This window comes from Rhodamnia argentea, chromosome 6, assembly GCF_020921035.1.
Source record: "Rhodamnia argentea isolate NSW1041297 chromosome 6, ASM2092103v1, whole genome shotgun sequence".
Classification (NCBI taxonomy): Eukaryota; Viridiplantae; Streptophyta; class Magnoliopsida; order Myrtales; family Myrtaceae; genus Rhodamnia; species Rhodamnia argentea.
The window spans coordinates 13,690,938-13,701,874 of record NC_063155.1 but is presented as its reverse complement, the minus strand read 5'-3'; the positions used below and the strand labels follow the sequence as shown (position 1 = coordinate 13,701,874).

The 10,937-nt window shown below is 39.5% G+C and overlaps 1 protein-coding gene across 2 annotated transcripts; it reads left to right on the top strand.

Moving 5' to 3' along the window:
• Positions 1–3,782: 3,782 nt before the first annotated feature.
• Positions 3,783–8,718, top strand: LOC115754347 (signal recognition particle 9 kDa protein). Of its 2 annotated transcripts, none has more exons than XM_048281240.1 (4): positions 3,783–3,952; positions 4,219–4,287; positions 7,915–8,008; positions 8,225–8,718. In XM_048281240.1, the coding sequence occupies exons 1-4, from the start codon at positions 3,881–3,883 to the stop codon at positions 8,296–8,298; spliced, it is 309 nt and encodes a 102-aa protein (XP_048137197.1). In that variant the 5' UTR covers positions 3,783–3,880; the 3' UTR covers positions 8,299–8,718. The 2 variants fall into 2 exon arrangements, with proteins under 2 accessions (XP_048137197.1, XP_030549204.1); XM_030693344.2 differs by having other exon boundaries at positions 3,785–3,952; positions 8,222–8,718.
• The last annotated feature ends 2,219 nt before the right edge of the window (positions 8,719–10,937 follow it).

Below are 10,937 nucleotides of genomic sequence, written 5' to 3'. Positions count from 1 at the left end.
GACTATGTCTCCCAAGGCTTCCAACGTCTATAGAATCCCGTCCACTTTGGAATCCACCGGAGCTACTCTTCCCCTAGGAACCCTCGCATTACGGTTGTTCATTCCGGAGGTAAATTACGGAGCCTTGCTCACCCCAAAGCAACATGCAATGAGAACTCGGGCCTACGGCCTAAAACCTAAGTAACAACACATGCATAAATTTTTCAATCCTACTAACTATCCTAAAACCCAACGCGCCTTACCACTCCAAGCCATGACCGGATGGTTTGGGCTAATCTTGCTCTGATACCATCTTGGGCGGGGATGTCACGCTCCGATCTTCGAGTATGCAACAACCCTACAAATCACCTTAGGTCATAAATGCATAACGTCGTCGACCTATTATTTTTATCTTTTTATTGAGCACATGCGGAACGTGCTACTCCCAAACATCAAATCGGACACGGGGGATTGTAAAGTAGACAGTCACATCACAACTCCGCAAAAGACTATTTTTATTTATATATTATTAACCTTGAGAAGTACGTATATACGCAAGCCCTACCTTAGGGCTACTTCCTACAACTATCAAAAGATACCCGATTGGGGTCGAGGCTAACACTATTCCATGCTACTCCAAAAAGAGACCAACGTCCACGTCCTCTACTCGATTCCAGTATACCGCCACTCTATAGCTAAGCATCTAAAAAATGGTTAACAACAACGGGTGAAATATAAAATCTCAATGAGTCAATGCTTAAGTCCGAGTAGGGCATTGATTCACTTAGGGCGGCCTAAACATACAAAACAAGTCGATAACGGATCAATAGCGTGCGATTTACGCAACGCTCCAACTATTATAGAGGCAGGCACAACCCAACATTTTATCATCAATCACATGCAAGCTTACCCCACATTGGTCCTTATATTATGCAATACATATCATGGCAATCTATATAATCAAGGTATACAACCAAAACACTCATCACAACTCTTAGGCATAATGCAACACACATGTTCCGGTTATTAACAACCGAACCCGGTCACAACAAAATCATGCTCTTTCGGCGGGACTGGGCTCATCCTATTTATTCAGCGATAGCGACCGATAAGCCATGTGGTTCAAAGTACCCTCAGCATGTACTAACAATCGGGCAATCTTGTAGGGAGTGTCGGTCCGCATCTTGTCGCTATCGATGTTTGATAAACCGTGTGGTTTCAAGTACTATCGGCACGAACATACCAAGCTCGACCCCAAGTACCCCAAGGTGACGGTAACCATTTTATGACCACACAAGCAAATTAGGCAACTAGCTAATTTATATCTTTTCATTAAATTCCAATGCACACACAGCCGTGCTCAAAACTCGGTTCATGACCATTTTTCATGCTAAAAAATGCATTTTGACTCCATACGTGGTCACATAAATATGTTTTATCCACCAAACCTTGTATCTTATATAGTGGGAGTAATTGCCTTATCCATATAATTATACACAACCAAGCCATACATCAATTATCGAGTAATCACCCAATAATAATCAATAAATAATTATTTAATTATCCGACCAAGGTTAATTAGCACAATTGCAATTAATTAACCCAACTTTAATTAATCATCTCACCTTAATTAATTAGCCTAGCTGCAATTAATTAGGCCCACCTTAGTTAATTAGCCTCACAATAATTAGCTAATTCCGTCTCGATTGATTAATCCGATCAGAGTTAATTAATCTAACTGTAATTAATTAACCCAATAATAATTAATTAAATCTATCTTAATTAATTAACCCAACTATAATCAGTCAATTCATCTCAATTAATTTACCCGACTATAGATAATTAAACTAATTATAATTAATTAGTCCAACATAATTAATTAAAGTCTACTTTAATTAATTAACCCAACTTTAGCTAGCTAACTCATCTTAATTAATTAACCCTACTATGGTTAATTAGCACATCGATATTCAGTCAACTCGACTTCAAGTAATTAAACTTACCACGATTAATTAAAGTAACTAGAGTTAATTAAACTAATCATGATTAGTCTTAAAGTAACTACAGTTAACGAAAAGTAACTACGATTACTTTAACTAACCAGGGTTGACTTAAACTAACCGTGGTCGACTAACTTAACCATACTCACTAATCTAACTCGACCACAGTTAACTAAACTAAATTGTCATTATATTAATATAACACACGATTAACACCAATTAAACTAACCCTAAGTGCAATTAACGACATAATCAGATAGTAGGGGTTAACTTACTAACTAAATGACGGTGGACGATGACGACGACAAAGGTGGGGCTCATGGGCGTCGGCGGTTCGAGTCTTGGGTCTGCGGTCGGGCTTCGGCACGATGGATGGCTCACGGGTCATCGGCGGCTAACGGGTTTATGGCGGAGGGTGGTAGCGGCTCGGGGTCCGAGTCGCGACTCACGGGAAGGGGGGTCTCGAGGCTGTAGGTCGACGGAGTGGCTACCGGTTTGCGAGTTTCTCGACGGGCGAGGTGAGCTCTGGTGAGGGTGAGGCGTGGTCGCGAGCCGGAGGTGGGTCGGGGATTGGCGAGCAGCAGCGGTGGCGGCACGATGACGATGCGAGGTGGATAGAGTGGTGGTGGTGCGATGCGGCCATGAGGGAGAGAAGAGGTCGGGGGTCCACGGGGCAAGCTCGGGTTGCACACAAGTTCGGCGAGGGTGGCGACTTTTGCTGGGAAGCTCGGCTGGCGGGCGGTTGGCGGCTGCAGGTGGGGACAAAAGTGGGTGGGTGGAGGTGGTGGTGGTTGTGGTTGTGGCGTCGGGTGGAGGAGGATGGGAGGGGGAGCCGACCAAGGAAAAGGAAAGAGGAGGAAGAATAAGAAGGAGGAGGTGGAGGAGGAGAGAGGAAAAAAAGGGGGGTCACGTCGGGCATGGGGGGAGAGAGAGAGAGAGAGAGAGTGACTAATTTGAAAGGAGGGGCCCATGGATCAAATCAACATTTATGACTTTTGTCTTACATGGATAATATCTGAGGGCGACACGATAATTTAGTAAATAGTTATCGGTTAGTCATTTGACTCAACCGACACGTCACAACGAAGGCCATGAGAGTATATTCCAACATTCGTGAATCACCACTTTTGAATGTATGAACCACTAAGATTAGTCACTTCTCGACTATATGCCGTATATCTAATCCTTTAAGAACTAATGCCGTGTACCTTGAAATCACATAAGAACAAATTTTGAGATTTACATGCATTATTATATAATCACATTTAGGCAAAATATATGACATGGAGTAGTAAACTCTCCACATGACAGTGGCGATGAAAGTATATTTTAATTTTCGCGAAACGCCGCCTTTGGGTATATGAAACACTAGGATCAGTCACTTCTTGATCATATATTGTATATGTATTCTTCCGTGAACCAATACACAATCACCTTTTTTGGAAGTACGACCACGCATTAGAATAGGCGACATCTCACCACAATATGAGACTCGCTCATCGAATTATGCTAATATCCCACCGAGCACTTCGATGTCATGTTAGAACTTCATATGTCACAACGGAGATCTCTCGCATAGGGTAGCAAAAAAATGATTGATTTGCAAAAAAAAAAAAAAAAGACTTAAAAGTTATCTCTTATATCGATTAAAAAATAAATGAATAATAAATATTTTAATTATTCATGAAAATTTACATGCATAAATTATTATTGATAATAAAAATATGTTTTATAAATTAATTATTTCAAGCGATTTAATTCAAGTTTCCCATGATGTAAAATTGAAAAGCCAACAAAAGCCCGTGCAAGTTCCCCCAGTAAGTGCGAAACCCCCTTCTTCAAGTTTTGTTGACTCTCGTGCCGCGACGGCGTTGGCCACCGGAACCTTCGCTCTCTCAGCCATGGTGTACATAACTTCCTGGGACGAGTTCGTCGATCGATCGGTTCAGCTCTTTCGCGCCGACCCGGAATCTGTACGTTCAACCTCTCTCTCTCTCTCTCTCTCTCGTCCTGTGTGATTGCTTGAGAATCGGTTGATCCGGGAAGGAAACAGAGAAAAATTTCATCTTTGGTTCATAATGTAGTTGACGCGCAGCTTGATTTAGCGATCACGCGATGCCACTAGGGCTCTTCTATGGGTCGATTCGATTTCGCACTGGTTGGGTTTTCTACAATTGCTAATTCGCTGACGATTTACATTTTTGGCGTGTGGAATTCTTTTTTGTGGGGGTTTCCCCAGACGCGGTATTGCATGAAGTACCGTCACTGCGATGGGAAGTTGGTCCTCAAGGTCACGGACAATCGGGAGGTACGTGAATCGATGCTGTTTCCTCTTCTTCTTTTTGCTACTGTTTCTTGTGATGTGAGATTGTGTTTGGAATCTGCGAGTGAGATGTTTCGAGTTTCCGACTGCGCTTGATGATGGTCTTTTATGAAAGAGAAGGGTTTGCCAGAATGTGAAATTCGTGTCTTGTTGATGTGATGCTATTGCTTTTGGACTTGGAGAAGTGGAATTATGCATGTGAGTGCTTGTTATGCTGGTTCGGATTGACGACATAATTTACGCCCTTTCAGGGTTTTAACAAGCCTTGTTGGTGAAAGTTGTGTCGAAACTGTTCTTATGTGTTTTTAAGTCGGTAGGTGGTTTAAGTTCAACAACTGTAATCTGCATTGACCCTGAAGTTTCATCTGTAAAACTGCTTAAGGACATTGTGCAGTCCTTCTGGGGGTTGTCATGTCGAATTATCAGCTGCATTGAGAACAGTCTCTCAATATAGTGGGATTTTGTAATGTTATGTCGGAGATGTTGTGTAGCTGTATCTTTAACTGAATTGGTGGTTTGCTCTGTTTTACCAATATTATGACTGTTCAGCAGCTGGAAATTTGGGACTTCCCATGTTCTAAAAGGAATGTACAATAACTATTATCCTGTTCACTACATAGAACAGAGAAAGGGAAAAATGGAGGGAGAGTTCTGAATCAAAATAAAGTGAACTTATTTTACTTTCTCCTTTGTTTTGGCTTTTGCTTGTTTTGTTGTTGGGCTATTTTGTGTGGATTTCTATAACCGAGTGATTTATGAAAGGAAAGGAGAGTGGAAGAATGATTATGTAGGAAATTGAAGGTACAATCATAGTTTTCTTTATGGAATTTAATACTCTTTCCTAGTACGAAACATGATGTACCACTGAAAAGCTTTATCAGCTTTGCTCTCTGCAACTATACTTTTTTGAGTATTTCATGTTGTCAGCAAAACGTCTTGTTTATTCCTCCATTGAATAGGAAAAAATTTATTGTTACTTAGGGAAATGAGAGGGGTGCAATTATTGTGTTCTTGATTATTGGTGTTCTAACATCATTTACTTGGAAGCCCTCACAAGTTTCTAAGTTGAATGAGGCTTTATTTCCTTGTTAAAGTGCTGTTGGGCCTTATCTTTAACGAAAATATAGTCATTGACTACATGCCAATCTTATAGATTTAGAATCCATACAACAACAGTGCTCTGAGAGCAGAGCCTGAACACTGAACCCTTTTTTATGGTGAAGTTGGTACAAGAGAAGGAAACATTATCTTCTTGCATCATGGACATTGTCATGAAACCATAAATCTCTGATTTTAGACACGAGATTCACGAGCTATTGATAACATGTATGGGTTCCGCATATTTATCTTCTGACTAATATAATTCTGAGCTGATGAAATTATAGATAGAAATTTATACTTGGTGCTGCCTGCCTAATCATTGTTTCATCAGTCAAAGTTTGTCTTTTATGCTTTCTGTGCAAGCAATTAGTATGAGGGCCTCAAGAGTCAAATTATGCCTCTGTATACCAATTTAAGCTTTTCAGATGTGAACGCATGTGTTTTGTGTTTGAATTGTACCAATTTAACCCTTTTCAGATGGCTGCACACTTGGTTTTATATTCAGAATTCTATGTCCCTCGCTTTCTCCCATTAACATTGATTTGGATGCTTTAAGCGTAGGATAAGCCCTCACCTACGCACGGGGATATTTATAATTTGATATTAAACCGTGTCTTCATTTGTCTACTTTTGTTTGGCTTACAATCAGGTCCTTCTTTAGTAGCCCAAAAATTGACCCTTGTTTTGCTATTTCTATGATTACAACGTACTAGAAGCATCCACACTAAACTAGTTATGCTTCATGAACCAATTAGTCTTAGTAGGCTTGATGTGGAGTCAATTCTGCATAACCCTTATCCATATGCACCCTTGTCGAATATGAGTATTTTTAAGGTACAAAGATTCTTGTGTCAAAATGGAACCCGGCCAAACATATCGGGCCTGCTCACTGTCAGCCCGAACCACTAGCCCAGACCGTAGTAAAATGTTTTAGCCTGGATCAAACTAGACCGGGTCTATTCAGTTCGGTCTAGGCCAAGCTCGAAGTTTCCAATAAACTATCTTTGAAGAAAAAATTTAGTAAATCAGTTGTGAAGCTTGAAAAATCTGCTACTCCATGGCATTGGAAACTGAAACCTTGCAGAGATTTGCATTTGTGCTTCTTAGATGCAACAATAAACTTTTTCGATTGGTCCAACAAGAAAAGAAGTTTTCCACGGGTGAAAATGAAGTCCCAGTTGCTCCACTGTGCAATGGAAAGAAACCAAGATCACATAATGGAGTGGTATTTTGCAGCTATTACTTCTTTAGCGGTGAAACAATGACCTGAGGAAGTGGGCTGTAGGTGGAACCCTGGTGATGGTGGCATGAGAGAGGAGAGATGTTAGATGTGAGTGAAGAGAGATTGAAAGGACTGAGTTGGAGATGGAAAGGTTGATCGGTGGTGGTTGAGGTCTTGTGGGGTTGCTAATGAGTGAGAAGATGAGGAAGATGAACAGACTCGAGAGAGAAGCACGAAGAACGAAGAGGCGAGAGAGTGAATTCAAGTGATAGAAATTATTAAGATTAGAACAACAGAAAAAAAAAGCTAGCGTTCCACTTATTTTGAGCACCCCTTGCTATATTCTGTCCTCTTTTCAAGTAATGGCTCAAGCAGATCCGAGCCCATTCACTATCTGAAACACAGCAGCCCTGTCCGGCCCGAACACCTTTCTTAGGCCCGGTAGCCGGGCAAATTTGTATACCACGAGCGTGCAGGGATGTGGGTGTTGATGGTTGTTTTAAGAGTTGAAGAGGGTAGAGGTTCTATTAAGCAGTTTTCACCATGGACAATTCCATTTCATATAGGGGAGAGAACTGTGTCTCCTTATTTAGGTGGAAGAGGCAATATCTGAATTTAGAGAATCGTGATGCTTCTTAATGGCTTATTTAATCACGAACTTTATTAAAGATGGACTGACAAAACACTTTAAGAGACACCACTTTTTGCAGCGATGCCTGTTATCGCGAATCTTACTAAAATAAACATCTTGACTGTTCCTGTGCACATAATGACATCAGTCATTTTCACAATTTTAGAATTGGGACTCAAATTGTAAATGACATAGTCTGAGGTTTCTGTCTTAAGATGCTGGAGCACAGATCCCTCCATCTATTCAGTAGCATAAATCTCAGTTGCTTTTAAATGTAGTTGCATTTGTATGACTGTAGGGGAGCCTGGTCTATGCTACTAGGTTTATTTAAATGCATGCTTTTATAATTGTAGCTATGTAGAATGATACTGCCACATTGTGCTTTTTAATTGTCAGCATTTACTTGTCTATTCGAGAAATAGGTGCTTATTAAAAGCTTATTCCATAAAATGTGTGTGTCCATGGACCTAGAGAATGAACAATGATCAATTATCCTACAAACTTGTACTCTGTTAGTGAGCATCAGTTTGGAATATCTGTGCTGTGATGTGCACTCTTTATTCCATGTTGTGTTTTTCTCTGTGGCAATGGCTTCTGCAATTATAACTTCCCTTTTTGTTATTTGAATCATCTGAGTTAGATGTGCTTGCTGTGTCAGTGTCTAAAGTTTAAGACGGACCAGGCACAAGATGCTAAAAAGATGGAGAAGCTCAACAACATATTCTTTACCTTGATGGCTCGTGGTCCCGATGGTATTTTCATCTAATCAACTAAATCTTATATTCGGTCTCAATTTTGCTCCCAAAACTTCTATTTGTACACATCTCAGCATGTAAATCTTTGCATATGGTTTAGTAGAGGTAGATGGGCCTTAAACCACTATAATGTGAACCTTGAGCATCGCATGAGCTGACATGCAAGATATTCCAATCTCTCACATACTCCCTATCTATCTGGTTTTGCAGCGGATGTGGCCGAAGCTGCGGGCAAAGATCAGATGGAACCACAGGCCACCAAGAAAGGGAGAGGAAGAAAGCAATAGTTTATTTGGCTGACAAATATCAGTAGGCTTTTTCTCTTTACAGGACTCATGCATGACCAAGATGGAAATTGTTGATCCCCAGGAAAGGGGGAAAAGGACCATGAATTTGACATATCGTTTTCTTTTTACCATTAGAATACCCGTTCCGCGAAAAAGAGAAAGAAGTCGAAAAATGGAAAAAGGACGCCATTATTTTTGTCGGCATTATTTTCTTTATTCCCCCTTCAGTAGAGGAATTTGCGCTGAAAGGGAGTGTTGATGATGATCTTGCTACTTCTGATTTTGCTGGGTTCGAGATGGCTGGTCTTGCTTCTCTTGGCTTGAGGTTGGCTTCATGTCCCTGTAATTGGAGACCATCTTTGAAAAGGGTGGGGAGACAATTAAATCCAATTTGCATGAGATGTCTCTTTCTTTCCGTGACTCTGGGGTTCAAAAGCAATTTCTCAATTTGGTTACAAAAGGACAAAGCTTATCTGGTTATGGAATCCTTCCCTTTTGATGAGCAAAGACTTGTTATAATTATTCTAACATATCTTTCCAACAGTAACAGGTACAAATACTAAATCGAGGTACCTTTGGAGATGCTGAAAATACATTTCATGGTGCTTCACTCGTTTTGAACGGGCCTGTTTGGTTAAGTTTTTAAACACCAAAAAACAATCTTCAAATATAGATCTAATTGTGCCTCTATATTCAAGGGAAAAACAATACGAATCTCTTATTTATCCCTAAACTCTTAATAGTTACTTCATATTTTGAACTTTCACTTTGTTACAATCGTTAATCATCCCTTATATTATCCGTTAGTATGGACAATTCACATTACTTTTGAAAGGACAAAAGTGCATTTTTCGTCTCATCTTTTATGAAAAACCCTGTTTTACCCTCGATTTATATTTTAAAAAAAAACAGCAAGATAAATAAATGGAGAAAAACATATTAGTGGAATTAATAAGATATTTTGAGAAAAAAGAAGCACGATAAAGTCAAATGGTAACAAGGTTTAAATAACAAAAGTGTCGAATAACAAAAATCGGATCCGCATTATGCATTTTCTTAATGGTTAATTAATGCAAAAAAATGGTTAATCACTAAAATATATTTCAAAGTATCACTTTGGATTTCGGGTAGTCATTTCCTTTTATCAATGAAGGGCATTGCTCGCGATATATTTCTTGTATCTTTTTATTAATCAATATTTATTTACATTTTTAACCCTTCAATGTATATATATAAAGACCATTTTTTCCCTTTCTATTTGATTTGCGCTTATTACATTTCTTTGATTATCTTATTTATTTCTATTAAACTCACCATATTTACTAACTTTTAACCGAATTTTTTTTTTGTCAATAGTATTATTCCTATTTATTCATAATCTGATTAGTTTATTGGCAATTGTAGTTTTCCCTCGTTTTATTTATAATGTCATTTTTCACACCAGTTAAGGGTGGAAGAGTAATTTCCTAAAAAATAAGATGAAATATTTTTTACCAATAAAGTTATGTGCATTGCACGTGCTAGCGGACAAATAAATAAAGAGTTATAATGACTATAACAAAATGAAATTTCGGGGGATATTGTTATGTAACGGTTGCAATTTCAGAAGAACACGTGTGTGCTACGCCAAAAGCTTCAGGGGATTTGGTTAATTTCTCCTTAAATCCACAACTAACCTTTTTGCCCTATGCTTTTATGTCCGCGAGCTAATCGAAAGCGTCATCAGCCTGCCACAATCGATCTCTCGATCGAGCCCTGCCCTGCGTATTCTGCCCCGAGCCGGCCGAGATGGATGCGCCGCGATGTCGGACTCGGCCCCGAGTCAAATTTTCTCGAGACCGGAGTAGAACAAGATCGCTCGGAGGTGAAAAGCCGAATTTCTAATTTGAGAGGGAACATATTCGAGCTGCATCCGGCCACCATCGCTGCGCTGCTCGGATTCTGTTGGCATCTACTCCCCCCAAGAAGAGCTACACTTCAAGGAATCTGTGCAACACTAAAGTAAGAAAATTCATGGTTTATTCTTGAAATATTCTCTTTCATCCAACTAAAAAAAAAAAAAAACCATATTGGGAATTTAAATTTCGAACGTGTCAAATTCGTAATTTAAAAGTTTTGGTACACGAGGAATCAAATCATAATATGCTTTGCCTTTCTTTTTTCTCTATACCCCTTTTCCTTTTGTTCTTCACTTTTGTCCACCTTCTTTTCAAAAAGCGACTCCTAGAAAGCTCAAACATGGCCTTTGCACGTTGGCCTTTGCACGTATGATTGACAGAACTCGACACTTTTTCATTAGGGTTTCGTACCTTTTTTTCTGGACACACCATAATTATCTTTTTGGTCACCTAAGTAGATATTAATTAGGAATTATTACAACTTAATACGTGCTCGAAGATATTGGTAGCTCGCATCCTGCATGGGAGGCGAGTTAGATTCAAAAGCACGAAAGCATAGAAATTCAATAACCAACATACGTATTCGACCCAAAAAAAAAAAAAAGGACCAATATGTCGCGTTGGTATGTCGCAAATTGGTAATTGTTCCCTATTACCACGTGCTCTTAATTTCACCTAAGTTATCTTCACATGATTCATTTTTAAGGAATAAAGCCACCGGAGGCCCCTCGACTGTTTTAA